This window comes from Polyodon spathula, chromosome 7, assembly GCF_017654505.1.
Source record: "Polyodon spathula isolate WHYD16114869_AA chromosome 7, ASM1765450v1, whole genome shotgun sequence".
Lineage (NCBI taxonomy): Eukaryota > Metazoa > Chordata > Actinopteri > Acipenseriformes > Polyodontidae > Polyodon > Polyodon spathula.
Window position 1 is genome coordinate 25,921,095 of NC_054540.1, and position 27,770 is coordinate 25,948,864.

Sequence of the window (27,770 nt, forward strand, 5' to 3'; positions counted from 1 at the left end):
CAGCACATTAAAGATCTAAACAAAAGCAAGCAGTGCAGTATATCTGAAAAGGTTTATAAAAGCTTATAGGTTTAAGATATGATTAGCGTAACTCACAGTACACAATAAATTTGTGGTTATACATGAATGAACTAAAATGAAGCACATAATTCAATACACATAATTCATAATTTCATAATACACTTCAGCAGCATGGCAGAGCTAAATGCAATTCAATGTTTGTACATGTTCTTGGTAGCAGATCTCCCTATATTGCTTTTTATTTCTTATTCCATTTTCTTAAGGGCATTGGACAGAATTCCCATTTCACCTGAAAAACAAACAAAAACATTTTGCGATAGTTACTAAGCCTTCCTCTAGTGTGATGTTCACTCTGTGTTTTTGAATTCTAATGATGTTTCAAAACTAGACAAACAGTTAAAACAGTTTTTGCCTTCTACTGAGTGGTTTGAGTAAGTTAACTGTTCTGTTCAAAAAAGCGTTTATAGCTTTGCTTTTTTAATGACCTTTTTATGACAGTTGTGTGATCCTTATTGCAATTACCAAAATATTACAATTTCTGAAGGGGGGGGGGGGGGGGGGGGTTCCTGTGCTAACTAGCTTCAGGAGCTATTCTTCTATTTGCCTGCCACAGACATGTATAACCTAAGCTAGACCAGTCATTATGGTGAGTGTGCTCTATATAAGTGATCTAAACAGCAGCATTATTTAAATAAATAAAACAGAATCCTCTCTGGTGCTTTTGCATATTTTTACAGACATAAAGACACAAAATAGTGTATCTCCGTAACACAAAGGGTCCACTGTATTTGAATGATCTAAAATGTGGTGGTATTTAGATTCACTGCTGTTCAGTTCAATTCAGTTATGTTTCTTTGTTGTTTAGTTCAAAGATACACCTGCAGATGTGGTGTTTTGTAGAAAGCAGGATATGCTTTTTTTGTTTTTTTTTAATCATATCTTTTTGTAGTTCCAATTTAATAAACGAGATCGGAATAGAGCCACATCCTGGATATAACATCAACTATAAACACCAGGGGCTCCTGGGGGAAAAAAAAGACCAAAATAAATGCTTTGACATTATGCTCCCACATATGTCTTACCACTGATGGTGTCAGCCAGGTTCTTTAGCTGCTGCATGTTGTCCAGGACCTCAATGCTATGAGTATAAGGGTTGTAGCGAACAGAGAAGGGATGGTGGCAGCAAATTTTCTGTTGACATAGAAAAAATTGTGAATACAACCCATTGCTTTCTCACTCTCAGTCAGTTAAAAAACTAGACAAAGACCGTCACTACTACCATATTCAATTAGAAAAATTATGAATAGCTTGAAGACATTTTTACTTAAAATCTATGACCTCCAATTTCAAAATTACAGACACCACTTTGCCAACTAAAATGTTTTTTTTTTCTGTCATATGTACAGTTTAAGTTGTTTTAGAACAACTAACTGAAACATTAGTCTGCTTCGATAAACAACATAGTTTTACCTGACTTTTTCTTTGGCGTCTTCAAAGCTTTCAGCAACAAAGTAAACGGGCTGGAACTCAGTAATAGGGTACGCCTGAAGGGCAGTCTTTTCAGGTTCAAATGGCTGGATCTCTGGTTTATTTGTTAAGCAATACTGCAAAAAAAGCACATGTAAGATTCTTAATTACATGATCATATTTTTATATTTATGTGACTGACACATTGTTCATTGCTCATACTGCTGTGTTGTTTGTTTTCTTTTTCTCTAGAAAAGCTTATAACCTTATAACTTCTAAATGCCTTGCTGGATGGGTCTGAAAATGTATATTCACCTCCATTACGGTGGGGGAATAAAGAATGGATTGTGAAAGATTTGCATACTGCTCCCTTTATCTAAATACAACAAAACAAAATCCACTAACTACTAACAGATCCATGAGCACAGCACTCAGTGGTGTGATTTGCTGTGCTAGGCAATCACTCTTCTAAATTCATTTCTTATTATACTTCTTTTGAAAGCCATGTATCTGCTTCCTAGAAGGAGGATGTGACATGGCTCAGGAAGACAAAATGATTCAGTTATATAAGGTCATATGTCACTTACTCCAAAAAGTAAGTTTCAAGATGATTTGCCATATACATTTCCTGTGACATTTTACAGTTTCCAAAACTACATTCTTTTTTTTTTTTTTTTTTTTTTTTTTAAATTGGTTGTTTTGCATGTTTCTGAAAAAAAATGAAATAAGTACAAACCTGCAGTTCTCCAAAAGAGGAAAGCAGGCCGGCTCCATACGCTTTAATTTCCGAACCCTGTTTGCACAGGCCAAACTCAACTGTAAACCAGTACACCTAGCAGCAAGAAAAAAATCAAGCTTGTTACTGGATGAAAACACTGCAGTAAAACCTCTATAAAAGACCACCTATATACAGTAGCTTTGATTAATCTCTCAATACAGTGGGACAAAAGACAAGCACCATGGGAAAAAATGACACTGATTTATTTAACTCGGGCACCACTCTGTTGTTGGGTGATCTCATCCACTCATCTTAATGGCAGTGAGGACATTTTGTGGTTCAGATTCAGAACTTGCATTTGAACCTGGTCATCAGTCCCTGCGCTTGTCCTCAGAGAAAACAGTCTAACAGTGTGAGATATGGTGACCTGGATGGCCAATCAATGGGAGTGAACCTTCTGCATGTAATTCAATTATTTATAAAGAGCACATGTCTATGAAAACTACTTATAAATGGTCTGTTGAGCTCTCTTCATAAGCTGGTTTGACTATAGATATGTTATTTACAAAAATGGAAGATGTTATCTGTCATTTCAAGATCAACACAAAAAATATGCAGAAAAAAATTTGGAATATAATGTTCAACATGTTATCTATATGCAATGCTAAAATAAAAAGCTCTTACAAGAGTCTCCACTGTCCTCTTTCATGAGAAGGCCTTAAGAAAGGTATACAAGATAAAGAATGCATAATATATAGGAAAATGAAAACCAATGAAAATACCGTTGCAAGTTTTTCTATGTACTCATCTGGCGCACCCAGAGAAGCCAGTCCGATTTCCTGCAGGAAAGAGACAAACCCTGTTGCAATTATTCATTTGATGAGCACTAATTCAAAACCTCACAGGTTGTTTCTGCCTACATGCAGATCTCCGTCAGGCTTAGAATTGTTGTGCACATACATAACGGTAAATGAAATGGCATTCAAATAATTGTAGCAGTACCCTAGTTTCAGAGGAGCAGCCCTATACATACAGGCCAGTTGCTCCACCTATTATTCTATATCTACATCTTAGCAACTCTCAATACAGTGTGATGGCTGAATCCCTCCAACACATGTTTCGGAAAATATATTTTGTTTTCAGATAATTTCTTTAATTTCACTTAAGGTACCTTTTTTTCCCCAGATGCCCAGTTTTCTGAGAGATCACGGCATGACATTTTTTCAGTTTATTAAAGATTGTTGAAGCCAAGCTGAACTTTCTTGCCAGTCTCTATATAATGCAGTGTGTGCTACTGTCATGTTCTTTGTGCTTTCAAAATAGGTTTTTCTTTTCCATTTACCTGTAAAAACTTGGACCATTCCTTGTCAGGCACTTAAAGTAAGTAGCTGGGTTCTGAAAAACATAGCGTTATACATCTCCAAGTGTTGCTACATCTGCTTAAATAACTTACCTGTATTTTTTTTTCATTGTTAACATCATGACAACTACACTTAAAACTTTAAAGTCTGTTTCAAAGCTCTTTTCAAAATTGCTGCTCTAATGCACTGAGGTTTGAGAACTGTCCTCTAAGTCAATGCAGGGAGAACGATTAAAAAAAAAAAATAAAAACCTACATAACAAGTGCTCTGGCTTTTCTGTTCCGTACCACATCAATCATTATTGCTGTGTTATCTGTTTGACAATGTGGGTAATAAGCCTTACACCATCATTGCACTAGAGTGGACATTTTGAAAAGAGCTTTGAAACAGAGTGTAACAGGATGACATGTTGCATGTGTGGGTAGTCACTGGAAAATACTGACAGACACAGAGCACTGGTGTTGATACGCCGCACAGGCGTGCAGATTTAATTTTAACACAGAGCTGACACTAGGGTACCAGCAATAGTAAACCTAGTGTCACATTTAATAAAGAAATAAAATCAAAAACATAAGCTAGAAATAAAAGTTTGCCACAAAAAATGACGAGCGTTAGTCCCACTAAAAGTCCTGGCTGGGCAATCGCCTTCACAGGCTGCGTCTTGCGCTTAAAGGGCTCCGTGGTAGTAGTTCCCGCAGAGCGGACGCTTCCCTCCTGGATCTCCGAGCTGTAGCGCAGCTGTTTTTTGAGCTCTGCGCAGCATCCCCAGGCACGCCCACCAGCCAATCCAGACCTCCCGATCAGCTTAGATCAGCTGCCACTCATCTGGCTGCGCGTCACCGCTGATTTCTCACAGGTATACAAACTTGCGCAGGAACCAGCAACCTGGCTCCCTGTCACACAGAGTTATAATTGTAAAAAGTTGGCATGATGTTAACAATGAAAAGAAAAGTGACAGGTATGTTAATTAAACAGTTGTAGTAACATGCGGGGATGTGTAATGTTATATTTTTTGGAACCCCGCTACTTACTACTTAGATACTGGCCAAAATGATATATTCCAGACAGAAAAAAAACATTTTTTCAAGGAGTTGGTCATCTTTATTCATTCTTAATTCATCTTGCAATTGTATTATCAGCAATTTAACATAGTCTAACAGTATATTGTTGGTTTCCATGTTTAAAATATTATTTAGCATTGCTTTATTAATAGTAAAAGAGTACAGAAGTGAATGGACCGAGGCTGGCTGTTTACATACTCATGATAAAATGTCATGGACACACTAAGCTCTCTGATTGGTTCTTAGCAATCATATGACTGTGCTGGAATTTTTGCATTACGACACAAATCACATTTTAAAATCAGAGTAAATACTGAATGTTGTGATTTTTGAAGTGTCTAGTTTATAAGCGTGATAACACATAGCAAATTAATTTTGCAAAACAGTGGTTCAGGCAGGGAACTCGCTTTTGATCTACATTAAAATCGTAAACTTCAAGCATATTAGGCACCCTCATTATCAGAGCATTCGTCAGTCAAATGGCTAGTATCTCATTCGTCATTCGATAAACAACATGCTCAGTGATCAGCTAGAAAGGGCTTTATATCTTACATCAATCCGTTCATCCCTGTTGTGTGTCAGAGTTTGCCTTGGCTTCGTCTAACAGGGAGGGCAGCTATCCCGCCTCCACCCCATGGCTTCCTTACAGTCAGCCTCTCCACTATTAGCAAACTAATTTTATGGGCAGGGGTACCTTGAAAGGCCAAAAGCCAAAGAATAAAAATATATATAATTGTAGTATTTGCTGTCTAAGCCTTAATAAACATGGCTCTATCTATTGCATGAGTTTTCCTGACTCAGCTGCATTTTCTTGGCTTCACCACGTGACTGGCTGACTGTGATGAGCTGAAATGTTTGAATTATTTTGAGATTTATACCACTGTCAGAATATTTAGGTGCCACATTTCTCTTTGTTTACAAATAGGTTGACTAACGTACCTGCGAAAACTGGGCAAAGCTTGGATCAGCAAATAGAGGAGCATGGCCCAACAGCTCATGGCAAATATCACTGTAGAAACAACAAATATTTAACTGCAATCTGAAGAAATTTCTTTCTCCCTTTTTGTTAATTTGCAGAATTTCATACAGTGGCTTCCCCAGCTGTATGCACACTATGCACAGTGAGTAACAATAAATTGACAGTTTAGGGTTAACAAAACATTTTCTACTTTAAAAAAAAAAAAAACAGATTACATATAATTATAATATTACAGGACTTTGATACACCTGTAAACCCGATGTATTGGGCTCCTCTTCCAGGACTGAAAACGGTAAGTGTGCGTAACCTGTTATACTGTGTTTAAACAACGCATTTACCCATAAATAACAGACTACACTGACTAGATCAGACCAGCGACGGGACGCAAGCGGAATCCTGTGCAGGCTTAAACACAATTGGAAATATGACTCTTACAAAGAGCAGCCCTTGTGCTTGTTCTTTTTTAGCATTTATAAATCATGCAGTATTGGCCCGTGGGCCCCAAGATGCAATCAGCTACTTTGTGCAAGATTCAAACCAGAAAGCTCTGACTCACACTGCACTCCATGTGGTAAGGCTCACTAGATGAGCCCCTTCAGGCTTTTTTTGGGTCGAACAGGAAAAACTCTGCATAAGGCAACCATTCTAAAATAACTACATCTAGCAACCTCAGGAGATAAGGATACAGTGAGAGTTAGCATATCTTTTTGGGCCGTTTCTTTCATTTGACTATTCCATAAGGATTCATCTTTCTCATGCAGGCCCTTACACTGCAGAAATCTGGAGATGTCCTCCAGCTGTGGGATGTTATCTTCCCGGTAGTCACAGTATTTCTCCAGGAGAGGGAAAATGCGGTTGTGTTCCCGACAGGCATGAGTGGGATAGAGGATCTTGAGCTCCCTGAACACTGTGCCCCAGGTGACCTTCTCTTCCTTTGTGTACTCGACCTTTGGAATAACCTGGCCACTGAAAACAACAGTTACAAGTAAGTATTTCCTATTAAAGGAAGAGGTGCAAAAATAGTCGTACTTCAGAGATTTCTGAGCGTCTCCATAAATGCTGTGGTGACTGAATGCACCAAACAGGGGGCCCAAAACAATTGCTGAGGGTTGGTATAGTTGAAATTACCAGAATAGTGGTTAAGATATTATGTGGAAAACCTAGCAGCACAGTCTAGGGATTGAGCATCCAGTGTTAAAAAAGTTTTAAGAAAGAAATCTTTAGACAATAGCCATGATTCTTCTCCCAGCTCCTTGCGTCTCCATCGCTGAGATACCGTGTTTAATGTGTTGCATACAACCTGCACACAGAACATACAGGTGCTTTACAATGATTAGAGGAAAGCCAGTGTCATTTAAGTCCTCCCAGAAGCTTGCGGTTGATTTGAAAGATGTCACTAAGGTATGCATGCAGGTGGTAAGGAGAGGTGTGCAGGATTTTGGGGAGGTCAGTCAGTATGCATTGGTTTTGGGAAAGTAAAAGGAATTTGAGTGCGGGGGATTAGGGCTCATACAGGTCAAGTATTAATAGAAATAACTGCCTGTGGTAAAGTTTAGTAAATAGTAATGCAACCCTAGAATTCACCACAAAAATTGAAAGATAGATAGATAAATATTATTACATGTAAGTATATCTTTCAAAAGCTTGGCAAATCCTGGTCATTTGGTGTAAATCTTTATTTACCATTTTGACTAAATGCCCTAATTTAATTAACCTTACATCCTGCAGGAAATTCTATTGTTTCATTAATTTGAACATTTTTTTTTGCATACTATCCATTGGAAATATTTTTGATTTGACAGCCTACATAGTTAATAGAATTATGTTAAAAGCAAGCATCAGTGAGTTTCGGCATATATGGTGCCGTAAAAAAGTATTTGCCCCCTGTCTGATTTTCTGCATTTTTGCACATTTTTCACATTGAATTTGGTCAGATATTTTTATGGGTTGTAGTAGTATATAGAGGGAGTCTGAGAGAAAAAAATGACACCAAAGTTTGGTGCTTCTTTCAAGGTAATCAAACATGTAATCTTCAGGTGTGAAAAAGTTATTGCCCCCCCTAGTTAACTCAAACCAATTAAAGGGATAATTAGGGTCAGCTGTTTGAATACTTTGGTTAACAATCAGGCCTGATTTGGGCCAGCCCTGCCCAATATAAATCTGACTAACTTTGGCCCTTACCATCAGAGTGAAGTTGTCAGAAGACCTCTGAAAAAAAGTTGTTGATGCCTATCAGTCTGGAAAGGATTACAAAGCCATTTCTAAGGCTCTGGGGCTCCACCAAACCACAGTCAGAGCCATACTGTTCAAATGGAGAAAGTTTGGGACTGTAGCGAATCTTCCCATGAGTGGCCGTTCTGCCAAAATCTCTCCAAGAGCAAGGCGTAAAATCATCCAGGAAGTCAAAAAGAACCCTGGAACAGCATCCAGGGATCTGCAGGCTTCTAGATTTGGGGATGCTTTGCTGCTTCAGGACCTGGACAACTTGCCATCATTGAAGGAACCATGAATTCTGCTCTGTATCAGAAAATTCTACAGGAGAATGTCAGGCCATCCGTCCGTGAGCTGAAGCTGAAGTGCAGCTGGGTCATACAGCAAGACAATGATCCGAAACACACAATCAACTCTACATCAGAATGGTTGAAGAACAAGAGTTTAAAGTTTTGGAATGGCTGAGTCCAGACCTAAACCCCATTGAGATGTTGTGGCAGGATGGGCAGTCTATGCTCAAAAACCCACAAATTTCATTGAGTTGAAGCAGTTTTGCATGAAGGAGTGGGCCAAAATTCCTCCACGGCGCTGTGAGAGACTGATCAATAACTACAGGAAGCGTTTGGTTGCAGTTATTGCTGCTAAAGGTGGCGGAACTGGTTATTGAGTCTAAGGGGGTGATTACTTTTTCTCACAGGGGCATTGGGTGTTGCATAACTTTCTTTAATAACTAAATGAAATAAGTATCAACATTGTGTGTTATTTTCACTCAGGGTCCCTTTTATGTAATATTAGATTTTGGTTGAAGATCTGATAACATTCAGTGTCAAAAATATGCAAAAATGCAGAAAATCGGACAGGGGGCAAATACTTCTTCACGACACTGTAAATATTCCTTTTCCGACGTGACAGCTGGAAATTTGCCAAATCTTTCAGAAAGTATGTTTACTAACAAACGCAATAGAAAATGGTTGATCAAGAAGAGGAAAGAGCTCTTATTATTACTGCTGTTATTACTATTATTATCATCATCATTATTATTATTTTAGGCCTGATGATAATAGCAATATATTAGGCAATATGCATTTAATCATGTATGAAATGACACAAACCAGGCACGCCAAGATCATCTGAAATCAACTCCCATGTTAAGTTTTTGTCTTCTGTGTTTTTATAATTCCTTTGACTCTTGTCAAAAAGGTCAGGGAAATTAGACACTGCAAGCACGATCTTCTCCTCCGTTTTGAGGGAAAGTGAAACAGGGCTTGACTTCAAACCACATGACACAAAGCTGTTCTCTGATTGCTCAGTTGTGTAGTTGTCGCATGACAAATTCGCAAAAATAGGCTTGTGTTGAAATTTGTGTTGCAGCGACGTCGCTTGCCGTGTTGCTTTTGGTGTGACAGGCACAAAATCATAGATTTTTACAGATTTTCTTGTGTTGCTTTGTCGTTTCGCCCTTTGTGTCGTGTCTGGTGTGTAAGGGCCTTAAGACTTCATTTAAGGGTTTAATAAACAAGTCTGTTGCTCACAGGCTGACGTCAAATGTGCAGTTACGATTTTAAATGCCACCCACTTGTTTTCCTTTATCGTTGATTTTTTAAAGTGCCAGCACGGAAAACTGAATAAAGTGCAGCCCTGTGTTGCACATGACAGCTATAACTGAAATGATTCATTATTCTATTAGCCTATACTGTTCTCCAGTTTCATGAAAGCGATTCCCTATTCAGTGTCTATGCAAAGATTACCAGAAGCTGTATTATTCAGCATCCCGGTCTTTGTAGTAGCTTCTGATAATGCAGCACAATTAAGACAACAGCCAGTGGGTCTCATTGGAAAGCAGTACTGCTGCAATTTGTTTCTCTTTGTTTAGTTGATATTTTCAATAAATAGCCTCAACAAGAAGACAGAAAAAAGACATAGACATAAGAGGGGGTAAGGGAGCAAAGGGCCAGGCGTTTACACAGTTTTTTAGTCAAAGAAAGTATCTGTCATCATGTCTAGGCTTGGGTGATATTTACTGTCTGTAGTTGTAGGCAATGTCAGCAAATTCCTTCCGCCGCACCCTGTACACAGGATCTGTAAACCCCTGGGAAGAAACAGAAAATATGTGTTGTTTTAACGATCTGTGGTATCTGTCTGCATTAGTCTTCAAAGTATTTATTGCAAATAAATACTTCTTTATAAAAGATTTTATGTAAAAAAAAAAATGTGGAATCGATTGTTTTTGGAGATACTGAACAGATTTCAGTTTAATGGCAGTTGAAAGGAGAGCAATTATTTATAATTATAGGGCCTTCAGTTAAACTAATGACATCAATTTTATCTCCCAGTCTGCCTGCTTCCTCCAGTGTTTTTACATGAAAATAGAAGATGGCCCAATGGCTTCGATCTACATGTGACTCATGGAGAGTACAACACAAAAAGGATGAATGAGGCAAAGAGCCCAAGGTGCAAGGAACCCCTATACGAGGAACATTTTAATATGGCATGCATCCTGTAATAGAACAAGCTACAGCATTATCTGGAGGCTTTATTGCTCCTCGTCTTACATTTCCACCCTACACTAACTTACGAAAGGGATGCAGCTGTTCCATTTCTATATTCCTGTAGGATTTTTGAATGCGTTATTATTTTCATTTACCTCTAGTGTAAAGAGTTTTCAATTCATTAAATAATGTGCACACAGCTGTACACGAGACTATAATTCCTAGGGCACACTAGATAATCATATGAGAGTGAAGCTTGAGTGCTTACTGGTGTGTATTAAATATAAGTAACAGTATAACAAAAATAAATATTCAGCTATACCCCATATACTGGATGAAGGATTCACTTTTAATTATTGGAATTATATTGGATTAAGGAAGCATTATTTTAAGTATGTGCTTAACTACACAGAAGGCTAACCCTAAGATAACAAATAATTAAGAATGCTATATATATATATATATATATATATATATATATATATATATATATATATATATATATATATATATATATATATATATATATATATAGTACACTACACCTTCAAACACACACTGTTTATCAGACAAAATTAAAAATGGATTCTTTTTTAAGGAATGATCTTTGCTTACCGGGTGATCTCAGTCCAGTTCTGAACCATAGCTCAGGATCTGGTTGGCAAATCTGTCCAGATCTTGAATATTCCTAGGGAACCATGGCACTAGAACACAAATCAGCAAAGATGAATGCGATGAACAGTACCCTAGACTAGAGAAGTACTCCTTTAGTCAAGGAACAGAAAGTGTGCGTTGCAGGTTTGTTCCCTTCACTGCTGCAAGTGTCTGGCCAGCTGTTTTGGGTTAAAGACATGACTGTGCTCTTTTTTTTTTTTTGAAGACTTGTTGTAACCAATTCAACTAGCTCTTAAACATGGATGTGGAATAAACCTATTGAAATCTTAAACTGTTGCTTTATTCTTATCTACGGCAGGCATTCATGCTTAATAACTGAACTTGCTTTCAATTCAGGATATGTAACTGTCACTGAATGCTCACTGCGGAAGATAGGGTTAGATAAAATAAATAATATCCAGGTGAGTAAAATTTAAATACTCCCCTCCACAAACAGAATTGTATATAGTCAATGCTGATCTGAAGGTAATTAGCAAGGTGGTTCAGAGTGCAATTAGTTTATCTAACACCAGGGGTCACCTTTGTAGCGTTTTTCACAGATCAGATCAGCGCTTCATGTAAATACAGGAACTCATTATTTGGGGAAGTTTTCTTAATGGGAAGTTCAGGGAAGTTTGGACAATTTGTTTGAAGGACTACCGCAGAGTAGGTACCATCCTTAATTTAAATATGACACGACCCTCCTCTGTACATTTTGTGACGTTAGTGGTAAGCTGCTAAAAATTAAGTTGATCACCCTGGAAGGAAAGGAAATACAGTATGCAAAAGTTTAATCTATTTGGCCAAGCATTTTCTACTATATAATCAGTCCCCCCCACCCCCCACAAAAAAATAAAAAATATGAAGAACTTTATTTGGATTAAAAAAAAAATAATATAAATAAATAAATAAATAAATAAATAAATAAATAAATAAATAAATAATAATAATAATAATAATAATAAATAATAATAATAATAATAATTTAGGAATGCATTTAGCAGTATAGTACTACAATCTTTAAACTAAAAATGAAAGCATTTAAGAAAGTCTATTCCAGAAGTAAACATTTTATAAATTGTTCATGCTTTCTTCTTTTGCACTGGTTAACAAGATGATTCATTTTTCAATGCTTTAGCGGCTCTATGGGAGCGATACATCATTGTATAAACTGCATACAAAGAATAGAGGGCTTTAAGCTTGAGTTATAAACAGCAAAGTGCCAGCTGCTTTAGAAGCAGTATTGGTAGGGTTAAACTGGACACCCAAGTTGAGATGAAATTTATGTGAATGTCAGATGCCTAATAAGATTGGATAATTGGATATTTCTATGTCCTGTCCTGCATTTGAAATATTTGAGAGTTTATGCAATACCCCCAAGTTTTGACCAGTTTAATTGGGGTCAGATGCCTCATTTGTTAAATTTATGATAGCCTAGGACACTAGTGGCTCCCTTTCTAAACAGAGCAACAAGTGTGGTGAGCCTCAGGGCCTCCCAGACAATGGGTCTGCAGCCTCATCATCCACAAGCCTCTCCACAACACAATAAATATCTCCTAATGGTCTCTTTCATTATAGAAAATATTTAATTCTGTTATCTTGTGGCAGACTGCTGTCTACAGCCTGTAAGAGGTTACCAAAAACAGCCATGAACAGAGTAACTGTATTTCTGTCAAAAAAACATTCTAATTATGAGCTGTTAATGACACTGGGGGTATGGTACCCTTTGCCAGGAGTCAGCTCTGCAGAGTACAAGGCCAGATGAATGGAGCCAGTTTGTCTTCTGAAGCTAAACTAATATAATTTGGGAAATAACTAATAATGAATGAATGAATGAATGAATAGAAGAACATTTAGGGTTTTGGTTTTGTGGAATTCTGTGAAATGGGTTGTTATAAAGCTGACATTCCTGAATTATTTAAAACATTTTTAGCTCCTCATTTCTTACAAATTCCAATGCTCTAACAAGTACTGGCACACTTTGTAGAAATTTGTGTCAAATGTATTTATAATGCTTTTCACATGTGCATCTCCCCCAAACTTTCCGTTTCAATCTTCATTTCCATTGTGGGACAGGTGAATGAAATATTTACTCTGGAAGAGGTCAAGGACAGAGAGCACTGGGGAGGGGTCTCTACCCAGAGGCCAACATGAACCAGAGTGTAACTTTAAGAAAAGTCTAAGAGGACAATGAAAAAAGGTACAGAGCGTATATAAAAACCTGCATCTTCACAAGTATTCCTGCATGTTGCATTCATTTACCTGGTATTCCTGCATGTTGCATTCATTTACCTGGTATTCCTGCATGTTGCATTCATTTACCTGGCATGTTGCATTCATTTACCTGGTATTCCTGAATGTTGCATTCATTTACCTGGTATTCCTGCATGTTGCATTCATTTACCTGTGTCCTTTGCCTTGCTGCGAGACAGTTTATGCACCTGCCCGCTGATCTGTGTTTTGAGGCTCGCGATGACTTCGTCCAGCTTCTTGGAGCACGTGGCGTCCACGTTGATGAAGAACTCATAATCCTCTTTATTGAGACGGGAGGGACGAGATTCAATATGGGTCAGGTTGATACCTTTCTCCTATGCAAAAGAAAAACAACAACAACAACAACAACATTTGTTTTCATTTTCAAATAATTATGCTCATGGTTCTATGAACAGTCAGACTCTTTGTTGGAAGAATTTGCAACTGCGGGGGTTTTGTTCCCCCCACTATTATGAAGCCGTATAAACATTTTCAAATCAATCCAAAAATGTATAGTTCAAACTGATTTTAGTCATCTATTTTGAAACAACCTAAATCATAAACTTTTATGGCTGCTTATTATTTTATATTAAAATAATGTTAATCTATTCCAGACATGCATCAATACAAATAACATAATTATCCTTGTGAATAGACACAAGGGCTTACAGCTAGTTGTACAGCTACATAATAATTATTCTCACCATTATAAGACTAAATCTATTTGCCCAGACAGGCTGACCTATGTTAAGCTAGCATATTGGTTCAAATTAATTCATATTTTATACTAATGAAGGTTAAGAGAATCTAGATTTACAATGAAATAGTAACACAAGTAATACATATATTACTCGTTCTTACCTGCTTTATATGTGTTCTTTATGATTCTCTATTGCTATTTCTGCTTAGATCATTATTTGGCATACTTCTGATAAAACCCACCCATTTTTTTTAAAGAGTAAGTAAACATAGAAAATAATGTTCGTACAGAAACATCAATATAGAATCATAATGAACATGCAAGAAATGAAACATTAGGAAAATGTAGATCGTATTACGTATACCTTTAAGTCACATTGCTTCAAATGATCTGATACTTTGCATCTTTTATAATGTGTGACTGTTTGATAACCATGCATGGCTGAGCGTGACCTGACAGCCACATACCCCACAGGCTCAATGTTAACGCTAACTAGGTGTAACTGGCAGTATAGTGTAACGCACTGCCTTCACAGGTCTGTCGGTGAGGAGAGATGAGGTTAAAAGCTCTATAACAATAACTGCAGAGAATTTTTTTTTAAAGATACAGAATTCACACAGAAAGTGAATCATATGTGGAATGAGAACATGTACAACACCACATGCAAACCTCATAAAACATATGTGAAGCATGTGAAATAAACATGGTTTTTATTTCAGTTGTAACATGTATTGTTTCAGGTTAATCAGTAACTTTACAAACTACACTAAATTATAATCTTTATAATCTGAATTATTTGTTACAGCAAAGGTAGGAAATACTGGTCCTGGTTCTATTCCAGGTTTAATATGTATAATGAAATTATTGGTCAGATGGTTTAATAAAGGAAAGCTTTGAGGTTGTTCTACAGTTTCGTTAACCCATTGGTACTCAAAGTTCTTATTTCAATCCATTCCAATCTAGGACTCTCTTCCAATCATTGATAAAGCTCCTGGGTTCAATTTACGAATTCATGATGTGATGGAAACAAGGGTCTGAGAAGGCCACATCAAGATGATTCTGGACATGGTTGGAAAGAAACTGTGGACTGGAATGGACTGGAAGAGCCACGAGTGAGTGACACCACTGACTTAGCTGTATGGAGAGGAAAACTGAAAACACTGCAGCTCTAAAACTTTTTCTTGTTTTGAAATATCAGTGACCAGAAATGAGAGAACCAGTACAGCTTCCTTTGTGTTGTTTTTTAAAAAGTCACTAGAGGGCGCCATAAGCTTAGCAAGACCAGTATGGAATGTGTAACCAGTTTTGTATTAAAATCTAACTTCCAGAAATGAAATAAAACTTTAAGACTCAAAAAAATTAAAATTAAAAAAAATAAAAAGGTCAAATGTATGCAATTTTTATGAGCAGGCCATCCCACTAGTGCAGTGGCACCCCAAATACTTTCATTTACTGGCAGTGCAGTGTAACCAAGTTGGGAATACATTCTTTACAACTTTGCGCTTATTTACTTCCACTATCTGGATTTTCCTCCACAGAAGGGTTAAAAAGGTTAAACTATGGATGAATGTAAGTTACAATCACTCAGAATTGTGGGAAATTGCTGCATTAAATCAATAAACTGAATGTTCGCACCCAAAGACAAAACATATATTATAGATGATCTGGATGGGTTCAGTTATCACAGACACAGAAAGGGTGCAGATGGGATCATCTGGGGGAGCTGTAGTTGTGCCCATGATTGTACTGCCTTTAGGAATATTACGAGTCTGGACTCCATTACACAACATAGAAATAAAATGTGAAAAGATAATTGCACCAGAGTACTGCTGTGTGGGTAAGAGGGAGAGTACCAATGCTATAGGCTAGTTGAGGTTGGTACACAGACAGTTTCTATTTTAATGTGCTCTTTATTATTTCACTACTGGATGCTTGTGTTTAGTTAGACGGCAGGACAGAACTATTCCTCTCATTTGGCCCACCTTTTTATGCAGTATCAAAAAAACTCTAAGGAATGGATGGCCTCCCAAGTTACACTTCAGAGAAGGCTTTTGCTGAAGTTCACATGGGCTTGGTTTACACACCAAAATATAAATAAGTCTCACCTGTTTGTCAAGCTGTTTTGGTCGTACCTTTCAGGCAATTTGGGTTTGCATGTAGTTTCTTTCAGGGAGAGAAATTATCCTTTAAAACATAAAGGGCCTAATTAATATTAAAATATAGGAGGGTATATTTAAATATTTATCTGTGTTCCTATTTGGCCTTGCACATCTACTGATATCGTGTAGCTTTCTTAAACTGGGTTTAGATTTTTTGCGAAGCGCAAGTGTAGACTGCCTTATTTAAAAAATGTTTTCACTGCATATATATTTATATACATATTATACAGATAGATTTATAATATATACAAGGTTTCCTGCAGAAGAGTAGCCTCAACAATTCAGATCCTTATGGCAGTCTACGAACTGAGCTAAAATCCAGCACTTTAGGTGTATGACTTTGGCAGTGTGCCCTGCCCATGTGTGGATTTGTGTTATGTGTTGCGTGTGGTGTGGAATGTTGGTGTATAGGTATTGGTGCACAGGATATAAATGGGTCTCTGCAACACGAGTGATTTAAAATATCTAATTGTATTTAGACAAGAGGATGGCCCAGCCACTTCACAGATTAAAAGGGGTATTTGATGTGTGCACAGGATTGCACAAATTAGTTCACATGCTGCGATTCAAGTGAATAATTAATTGGTAATTGAATCCCGGCACAACAGTATATATAGATGCATGTTTTACTCACTCAGGGTTGTGTGTTCGATGAGTGGAGAACAGGTGTGGAGAGAGAAGGAGAAAATAAAAAGTAAGAAAAAGGAAGTAACAATTGCACGGTACTTGTTTGTCTGTTCGTCCACTGTTTTGTCATTTTTGTTTGTCTATTTATTTTGGCCTAAAGTGCCGGGTGCTGTTTTTGTGTAACTCTTTTATTTGTTTGTTTATTAAACTCACTGAGCGCCGCAGCGTCTCAGTTTCACTAGCCAGTACTGACTGTGTGCGTGTTTCTTTCTGGCCTGACGTCACCCCTACAGCCTGCCTGTTCAGAATGACATAAACATTTCTAAACTGCATGTAAATCATGCCACTGTCACTGCTTGAGCTCTAGTCTCTGTGAATAAGTGCAGTACTGTGTTCTCAGCCAAACATTTTTAATGAGCACAAAACTCATCACAACATTTTAAATAAAGTCAGGTGTGAAAATAATCCTGAGGCTGGGTAGAGTGCCCTATTTCTATTGTATGTTAACATGTTTTATGGACCAATCTCAATACTGATGTGCCTTTTACATAAAATGATACCCTTTTTGAAAATCAATGACCATACACAAAAACTTTTTGTCAAAATGTCCCTCCAGGAAAATCTCAGAATCACATGAAACCCATGACTGGAAACCTCTTAACTTTGATGGGTTATAAATGGAAGAATTACTTAACAAATGCCACATTTCCAAGCCACTGCCTCAGCGTGGATTAGGAAGGAATGTAAGCATGATCATAGATGTAACATAATGATTTATGTGACAAAATTAAACAATTCAGAAAAGGTAGAAAAAACGTACATTATTTAGGATTATATACAAGAAGACCCAGGGACAGCACATTATTCAGGCTACACGTCCATCCAGTTGTGACACAGAAGTTAACTGACATTACCAATGAGTTACATATGTATTGACACCACCACATTATCCATGTCGCCAGGGACATGCATCCCCTGCAGGGTTAAAGAAAATGCTTTGCAGTAATGCTAATGCAGTAGGCCTACAGATATGTAAATCAAAAAAAAAAAAAAATATGTGAGGATATAAACACCTCAAAGGTTCTTTATTAAATGCCATTTCATTTGCTTTCTCAAATCACAGAAGGATATTTAGACTCGAGCCAAAACTATTAAGCCTGTGGCAAGAATCAGTTGTTTATCCTGCCCAAGGTATCATAATTTACAGATTACAAAAAAAAGCAACTGTATTCATCCCAACAAACATTTCCACTACAATTCAAGGAAGGAATCCCTTCCTTATACATATACAGACATATCATTAAGTCTTGAAAACTTGGATTATTCTAGTATTACTTTGTTAAAGTGACTACACATATGTATTATGTATAGGATACTATACGGTATGGAGTCCATTATAACTTGATCAATATATATTGAGGGGTTTGTATGATGTCATCAATCGTGTTACTGGAGATGTAGTCATTCGAAAACCCCAAGCTACCTGACATCTAATAATATAGAATGGCAGTAACTGTCTTCCCCAAAACATTCACTGAGATAAAAAACGAAATACCTTGACAAAGACAACTGTTTCAGTTTTAAATAACTTTTTTTTTTTGTATTTGGAGTTTACTTTCATGTATTTCAGACTTAGATTTAGCTTAAACAATGAACAAAAATGATACTGTGGGATTTTGTATTTTCAGGGTATGTTAAAAGCTCTGTTAAAGGTTAAAGGTTAAATGACCATAGCACTGTGCAGAAAGAGAAGTGCGCAGTGTGAATGGAAGGCTGGTTGGTTTGCTGCTTGGCTGTTTGTCTGGGGGCTGTGGAGGAGGGGCGGTGATCGATTGAGAGAGGATGAGAGGTGGGTCAGGGGTGAAACCCAGGAATTAGATTTTATAGGTCCATTTAAGCCTTTCAATGTTTCTTCCGTACTGTGAGATGTAAGGTGGAGTTTGGCTGCCAGATGTTACTGTTCCATGTGGAGATACAGTGCCTACTGAGACCCAGCCAAACAAATGACCTCAATTCTGCAAACACCTCCAAAATCGTTACATAACAAACATAGTTGTGCATGCCAATTTTTGTGTGAGCAAATGCACCACATACTTAAAAACTATAACTTGGATTACCTTGCAACATTAAATATAGTTGGTGTACTGGATGTCATGAGCCAGCTCGATCGCCCAAAACAGTGCAACAACATCCAACAAGTTGTTAATGCTCTCTCAGAACTGACCAAATTAAATTGCAAATGAATGCATTGACTGTGTTTTATTTGTTTGCATCATTAATATTTGACACAACAGTAAATCCAACACAACTTAAAATAAAGGAGAGAATCTCTGACAGCACAAGCCTCCTTAGATCGCTGCTGTCCAAATGAAATTGGCGGCTGAGGTAACCTTCACAGTTGCCAAGTCTGCTTATAATAGGCAGAATTGGGCTTGTTTTTGAGAGTCGCTGGTTGGAACTTGCATAAACACCCATACTCTAATATGGGTTTGCCTGTTTTGGGCTTGTTTCGAAAGGCAGTGTCACTTTTTTTTTTCTCATGAGACTTGGCAACACTGGTAACCTTCCTTGTCTGTCACAGCAGGCAGCACCAATTTTGGTAACAAACTAATGCACACTTCAGTCCATTTCATCAGTATCCGCCACATCCCACTAACCGTATTTGCCCAAGCGTGGTGTTGAATGCTTCCTCAGCAGCAGTCAGTGGTCTGGACAGGTAGGGTTTGTAAGCCAGGGTAGTACACAGCATCAGCTGATCCCCTATATGCTGAACTGCCTAAAGAAATATATATATATATATATATATATATATATATATATATATATATATATATATATATATATATATATATATATATATATATATAGATATATATATATAGATAGATATATATATATATATATATATATATAGATATATAGATATATATATAGAAAGTCTACACCCCCTTTGTTGTGTCAGTGCCTCAGAGTTTCATTCATTTAAATGAGGATTTTTTTTCCACTTATCTATACATCATACTACCACACTGTTAAAGGGAAAAAAGTTTTTACTGAGAAAAAAATATACATATTAAAAATGCAAAACTGAAAGATCATAATTGGATAAATCTCTACTCCCCCTGAGTTAATACTTGGTGGAAGCACCTTTGGCAGCAATTACAGCTGTGAGTCTGTTGGGATAGGTCTCTACCAACTTTGCACACCTAGATTTGGCAATATTTGACCATTCTTCTTTACAAAATTATTCAAGCTCTGTCAAGTTCCTTGGGGAGCGCAGATGGACAGCAATCTCCAAGTCATGCCACAGATTTTCGATTGGATTTCGGTCAGGGCTCTGACTGGGTCACTGTGTCCTACCCCTTTGTGTTTATTAGTGTTTTATGTTGTATATAGTGTATTAATGTTGGTGTTTATGTATAAAATACATGGGATATAAATATGGGTTATGAGCATGAGTGTTATAAAGTGTAATTTGTATTTAGGCACAAGGATTGCACAGCACTTCACGTGCAGGTAAAATGTAATAATATGTGAGCATGGGGAATTGCACAAAGTAAATTCACGTGCAGGTGTACCGAGACTCCAGCTGAATGATTAATTAGCAATCGAGTCTCGGTACAGCTGCATAAAAGCAGCATGTTTTCACTCACCCGGGGTTGTGTGTTCAGGGCGAAAGAACAGGAGAGAGACGGAGACATCTAAGTAAACAATTGCTACGTCGTGCTGGAGGACCAGCATGGTACTTGTTTGTTTAGTGTTCGTGCTGTTTGTTAGTGTCTGTTTGTTTAGTGTTTGTGCCCTGTTCGTTAGTGTCTGTTCGTTTTGTTTGTCTATTTATTTTGGCTCAAGTGCCGTGTTCTGTTTTGTTCAGCATCTTTATTTTCTGGTTGTTCATTTATTAAATTAAAAGGTGCAGACAGTGTGGACAAGGGACATATATATATATATATATATATATATATATATATATATATATATATATATATATATATATATATATATATATTATATAATCAATTATTGCTAGTGAAAGACTCACCTCAAATAAGCGCAGAGTTTTAGCCAGTGCCCCAACTCCCTCCTTTAGTGAGAAGATACAGGACACAACCTGAGCCTTGTTGGACACTTCCTCAAGGTACATGGACTCCTAGGTAGAACCACAAGAAATTAAAAAAAGACAAGATCATACAAGCATCTCAATATCCTTCAAAAGGAGATACAAAATTAATTAGTTTGTGAAAAAAACTGGATATAATTCCTGAAATGTATGAGCAAACAATTACTCAGTAACAGTGGCTTCAAGCTAGACCGGGATTTTACAGCACACAGGTCTACCAGTGCCAAATGGTGTAACCCGGAGACAAACCAATGACCGAGGAGTTCTTAAAGAAAAGAAAAAAAGAAAACCGGTAATATACTACAGCTAAATAAGTGACTGAACAGCAGCAAAACCATACTAAAAAAGAGAGATAGCAAGGAGATTTACCAGGCTGCATAAAGACCCATCTTCAGCATATCTGTGTTCATTAAATGTGTGTTCTTGTAGTGTTTTCTTGTGCAAACTTGTTACAGTTGACGTGGTATGTCTGCCACTGTGATTAACAAAGCAAGAATGTAGTCTTACTTTATGCAAAGCAGGCAAACTGAGCAAATCAGGACTTTCTAGTATTGAGGACTGCTATTACAATTTTAGAGTTAGTATTATGAAACAAATACCACTTTACTATAGATGGATGTGCTCAGCAACACTTTATACTGTCTGAATTTGCATAATATTTCATTTTGTGTCCGTTTATAATCCCGGTAACAGAGTACATGAGAAAGAACCACGAAACCAACAGAAGCCAAACACCACAAACCCAGAATCACCCAAGAGCCATGAAAAAGACTTTAGCCCCTTAAGGTTCAACAGGAATTAAGCACTTGCTGAAGCGGTTTCTTCTTAAAATACATTTGAGAGTGACTCAAGTACCACAAGGAAACTGCCAATTTGGATGACCAGATCCAACCTACCAGTAAATTGTAAACCCTGTTTCGCACACCTCATTGCAAAAACAAGAAAGTTATCATCATTTTATTTGTGGGACACATATGCCCTTGTACCTTAAAGGGTTTTAAAAAAGTATTTTAAGAAAACCTAATGGACAATACAATACAGAAGTAAAAGCAGTACTACACAGTTCACCAAAGGTGACAAAAATGTGACTGGCAAAGCCATCAGCAGCAGATATCTGTATTCAAAACTCAACCCCCACCCCCTACAAAAAACAGTATCATTAGGTAAAGACCATATGGAATTGATAAGATGGCAGTATGCTTTGGATGCAATTCCAAAAAAAAAAAAAAGATATCATTATTATTATTATTATTACTATTTCAAATGTGTTTATGTTCCTGTTCCTGAAAGGTGTCAGTTTTACTAAAATGTGCTACAACAGATGTCTAATAGTTCTAGTAGTCCTTTAAACTGCTTCTTATTGATATAATGCTCATGCCTACACCAGCTTGCATCATGGCATTAGGTTCACAAAGCTGAAATCAAGTAACCAGAAATGCTACTGACATGCTCCAACCTGCTCTTTTGTTTAAAGAAATACTACTAATAAAAAAAAACTTTACAGAAACATATATATATATATATATATATATATATATATATATATATATATATATATATATATATATATATATAATCTTGCAAGCTTGTGGAGCAGGAAATATCAATCATATCATTACTTTTTTGGCTGCATACCAACTGTTCCTCAAACACCTGTCCATCATTTGCCTAATACTGAAGTGATGCAATCCCACACTGTAGTTCATCATTCTACAAGATACACAGGGACAGTGGAGAGACAGAATCGGTTTGATACTGATCCTTTGAATGTACCAGGCTGAGTAAACTACTTTTCCAGTGGTACATAGATGAAGGCACTAGTTTTCTAGTTGATTTATTTTTCTTTTTAAATGTATAATGAATTGTTTTGAAGTTATGGATACATCTATGTCCTGTTGTAATTCTTCAGATTTCTGGGGATTTGATGCCTTTTCAATTCAATTGTTTTGATCAAGAAATTCAATTAAAATGATTTATTTCAACATGTAGGACAAACTGAAACCTACGGAATAGGTTGAAGATATAGTATATATATATATATATATATATATATATATATATATATATATATATATATATATATATATATATATATATATATATATGTGTTTTTTAATCCAGCCCCATAATTGAAGATACTGAAAAAAAGTCAAAAATGTAGTTACACTTACAGCTTAGCTGGTAGATTCTGTCACCAGTGTTTGCTGGATGGTACTGATTGGCCAGTCCGCTCTGTTGCTGCAGGTAAACATGTGCAGGTATTACATCACAATCTACTTTTATAACATTTTTTTTGCAGAACTCTATTAATGTAACCACCACTACAAACACTGCTGCACACAATAGCAAATTTTCAAATGGTCTCAAAAGCAAAGCTCTGGAAGTTGTGAACATAACATTCTGGCGGGGTTTAAAAACACTACATAATGTAATGTAACACCTGAACACAATTGCATCAGTTTATGTTGGTGGCCTATCCACTGTTTAACATTATAATGTGCTTTTCTCTGGTTTATGTAGTTAGTTGCATAACAATCAAATAGCTTATTAGGAACCACTCATACTTCCCTAAAACATGTTAAACCTGTGCTGGGGGTGGGGCTTTTGCTGGTCATTCCTCCTCATTCAGATTCCTATTTTTCTGAATATCTTGGAATCCCTCTACATATAATGGTAGCCCTTATTTTAATAACCTAACCTCCAACATGTGCTGTGGTACCCCAAATGTTATCAATTTACTACCAACCCATAATGACTAGTGGTACGCCTAATCTGTTCTTCGTTTGTACTGCAAAAGGCTTTCTACAATGAAGACTAACAAGAACGCCATGGCATTTATTGTCTTGGCACTCACCATTATAGAAAGCTATTATGTTTGGCTACAAGAGCCTATTGCAAATTAATACTTTTCCTAATAAATAAATGCGTATTTGAGCTCACTTTAAAAAAAAAAAAAAATAGACAAAACATTTTGATATGAATGAGCATTAATAATTATATTAGTCTATTTGATAGCGTTAATACGTGCAATTACAGTACAGTACTAGAACGAGAATTAGACTAGCGTATAAGAACTAACTGCATGTGCAAGATGCACGTGGCTTTGAATAAACCCTCTGTTATAAAGAATGGTAGTGGTGTGTGTTAAACTAAGAGATAAACATCAGTACGATCTGGAGCACAGGGTTCAGGTAATTAAGCCTATAATAAGTAACATGAACGTAAGTATAGGTGTGTCAAGGTACAGTTATTTAAATATATTCCAGTACAATGGAATTTACGTATAATTGTATTTTTAATCTAATAATAATAATAATAATAATAATAATAATAATAATAATAATAATAATAATAATAATAATTCTACGCCAGTCACCTGTATGCCAGTTTCTCTGTTTATCTTGCGAAATGGTGCATGCATGGTTCACTCTTCTGTGGTTTCCTAGTCTGCAGTTTTCTTCAGCTATGGTTCACTGGTCTAGGGTTTGTGATGTTCCAACCCAGATTATGTTTGTAAACTCCTACCAACTAGCGGAATTTAAATTCTGACGAAACGCCACATTCCCTCTACGTGCACCGAGTAACATCCTGGGACATTCCTATATCACGCGATGCAAATCTGTTTTTGTTTAGGCATTCACGTGAGCACCACATGTTTGCCATTGAACTTTTTCAGATATGTTTAAATCGAAAAGGGTAACGCGCTTTGAAGGGCAGATGTATCTACAATACGTACTACGCCAGCCACATGTTGTCTTAACATGCAGCTCTGCAATGCATTGTTCAAATTACATTAAAACAGTCTTAAATAAAGTATTAATTAAACTTCACTATTTTAATAACATGCATTTTGGTGTGTAGAAGACGCTGTGCCTATGTAGGGGCATCTATTGCTAAATTGGTGAGATTTATAGTCAGTAAAATACAGGAATGTGAAATATATGACATATATATAAAAACAGAGTGCTAGGGATGATAAAGTGTGATCTTTTTATTTTTCCCCACAAAGGATGGTCAAAATTCAAATAAAGTACTTGGTATTAAACCTATTCTCAGCATAGTTTCATAATTTTACTTAAATATTTGCTTAGAAAATGTCACCTTGTTTGCAGTGTAAATAGTTAGCTAGATATTCAGATAGGTTCATGTTTTGTCTGTTTTGACTAAAGAAGCAGCTAAAATCCATGAAAAACACCAATGATAGAAACAGTTATTTATTTTGGAGTAGTCAGACTTGTACATTTGCAATATAAAATGGATCTGTCACTGTACTCATCATGTTCTTCATCATCATATGTATCACCCATCACTGCTGCATCAAATATGTCATGAGAGTTAATTGTGGAAAGCCATCTTGTAACCAGAAATGGTTTTAGTATGTGATGTAAGTTATCAGAATAAAAAACAACTGGTCATTGGCCAGCCATTGTCAACAGGCAATGGGCAATGGTGTTACTACCAACAGCTCTCGTCCACCGTTACAGTAGTCTGTCATGCTGCACTACGTACCCTACACTGAAAATAAATGTTGTGTTGTTGTTATAAAAATAAAAATAAATGTTTTACCAATAATTGTACGTAAAAAAAAAAGCTAATGGTAAACTGTGTAACTGTAAGTGTCATAGTAACCTATCATGCTACAATAAAAATAAAAAATGGATAAATCGTGTTGATTTTAGCACTAGATCTGTGTTATTGGTTCTATTAATATTGAATACATTTGGTTGAATACAGCTATATTGTATAAAGTATAAAACACTCCTACACATTGTACTTTGCCAACTCTCACTTTTATTGTTTAAAATGAAAGATTTCTTCAGAGCATTATTTGGTTGAATAAAGCTATTTTTTTTTTTTTATTTTAGTTGTAGTAATATGATTTTTTCAACATTGACCAACTACCACTGATCAAAGTCGTTATTGCCCGGCCAGTGTTGTTATTTAGGTCTTTAAAACAATATTGACTGACAAAATTGGGCAATGATGTCATTGACTGCTGCTCTTGGGCATAGAGAACAATGCCCGGCCACTAATGTCATTGGCCGACTTTGGACATATACATATGCTGTAACATATACATATTCTGGTGATCCTAGATTATTTGCTAGATTACATGTTAAACTTACCTATTAAACTTTAGTGAAGAATTTCATTAACCCACTCATAAAGAGAAGTAGACACATTTACAGTACATCTTTACAAAATGGTTTGAAAATAGAAACTTCTATCAGGATAGATTTCACAACAAATAAAGACAAATCACAAAACATTGACTTTGGCATACACCAGGATCATTACAGTGCAAACAGTTTGAATGGGATAGTTGCCAGGTAGCAAACCGACTTTGCATTATTGCAAAGCCTAAGGCATTGGCAGAGGAGATGGGGATAGAGTGCATGGTTGAATGCAATTCAGAGGCTAAATACATTAACTGAACTAAATTGTCTTTGATTTTAAATATATATAATATATATATATTATATATATATATTATATATATATTATATATATATATATTATATATTATTTTTTTATAAAAAAAAGTACATTTTTTATGTACACAAAAGGTTTATATTATTTTTAAAATGGTTTGTTTCAGGATGTTTTGGTCAGGAATCCTTCTTCAGCTATTGACTTTTTGTCTTAAACGTCCTGAAATAAATTATTTTCTATCAGAAACCAGACATTGTTGGCTTACTAGTTTGTTACAAGGTACTGTTAGCTGCAGACACAAGCTTGCTCTCTCCTTTAAAATTTCTTGGCCACTATTTTATATGATCTTTGTGAGCAAAGCAGCCACCTTGCAGCTAGCTGTAGCAGCAGAGTGGAATGCATCCTCTATGTACATTCCTATTTAGCTCACTTAAACAAAACCAACAATATTTACTGTATTGACAGGACCACAGCACCCGGGAGAGAGCTCCTTTATGTGGCCAATGGGCAGGGCTGGTTTTCTGGGCAACGATGAAACTGATTAAATTAAAATAGGTTCAAACCAGTCAGTTAATGTCCCGTTTTCACTGTGCAAGCCCTTCAAAACTACACAGAATTTAAACTTTTTGTTTACCGTTCTCTGGGCATTGACATCCTTTCGATCTAAATTTATACAAAGGTTTCATGAATTACAGTATCAATAATTTCTATAATCGGTTTATGAACTGTATTCCATGTATTTTCTTTATATTTTTTGAATAAATCGTATTGTACAAATATCCTTTCCTCATTTTAAAGGGTGCCTCCGTGCCTTGCAGGAAGACCCAGAGCCAGACGCCCATCAGTTTGGAGCTGACTGCTTTGATGGCTTTAGAAATAGTTAAAAATGAAATGATAAACTAGCAGTATTTCAAACATAGATTTGTGACCTAGGCTGGGTTAAAATATTGCCAGCATGTTGTCCATTGAGCAATATACTGCTGGCTGAAAAATACATGCTAATGACTCACCACATTGTCAAAAATCAATACAGATTTGTTTTTGCATTACCTTTTTTTTTTTGGGGGGGGGGGGGGGGGGGGGGGGGGGGGGGGGGGGGGGGGGGGGGGGGGGGGGGGGGGGGGGGGGGGGGGGGGGGGGGGGGGCTGGGGGGGTGTTTTGTTTTTGTATCCACAAACTCAGGGACCTGGATTAAATAGCCATAAACATAAAATATAGGTATGGCAGTGCTGTGAACCTTTATTTAATTCTGGCCAGAATCTCAACCACATTCTAAACAGTACAGCAGTACCAGTGTGGTGTTATTGTGTGGCATGCTTCAAAAAGTGGTACACTGTGTACTGCAATTGCCTGGGCATACACAAATGATTTTAGCTCAGAAAACAAGGAAATGCCCATCTGAACAGGGTATGATGTACAGAGTTTGGTCTTTAAAGTTGTTTTTAATATCAGTTTTCTTCACAATTCAGCAAATGTATGTGACTTTAACTCATGAGCAACAAATGGGGTTATGTAAA

The 27,770-nt window shown here is 36.6% G+C and overlaps 1 protein-coding gene across 1 annotated transcript; it reads right to left on the reverse strand.

Annotated features, from left to right (window-relative positions):
• pah (phenylalanine hydroxylase) lies at window positions 1–26,907 on the reverse strand. The gene is given in 16 exon segments (XM_041253924.1): window positions 1–310; window positions 1,104–1,196; window positions 1,199–1,212; window positions 1,492–1,625; window positions 2,225–2,320; window positions 2,989–3,065; window positions 4,161–4,305; window positions 5,568–5,637; window positions 5,970–6,012; window positions 6,377–6,573; window positions 9,840–9,907; window positions 10,923–11,011; window positions 13,366–13,549; window positions 20,743–20,850; window positions 21,190–21,295; window positions 26,888–26,907. Coding segments are annotated over 16 exon segments (1,488 nt in total). The 3' UTR covers window positions 1–266.
• Between the last annotated feature and the right edge of the window lie 863 nt (window positions 26,908–27,770).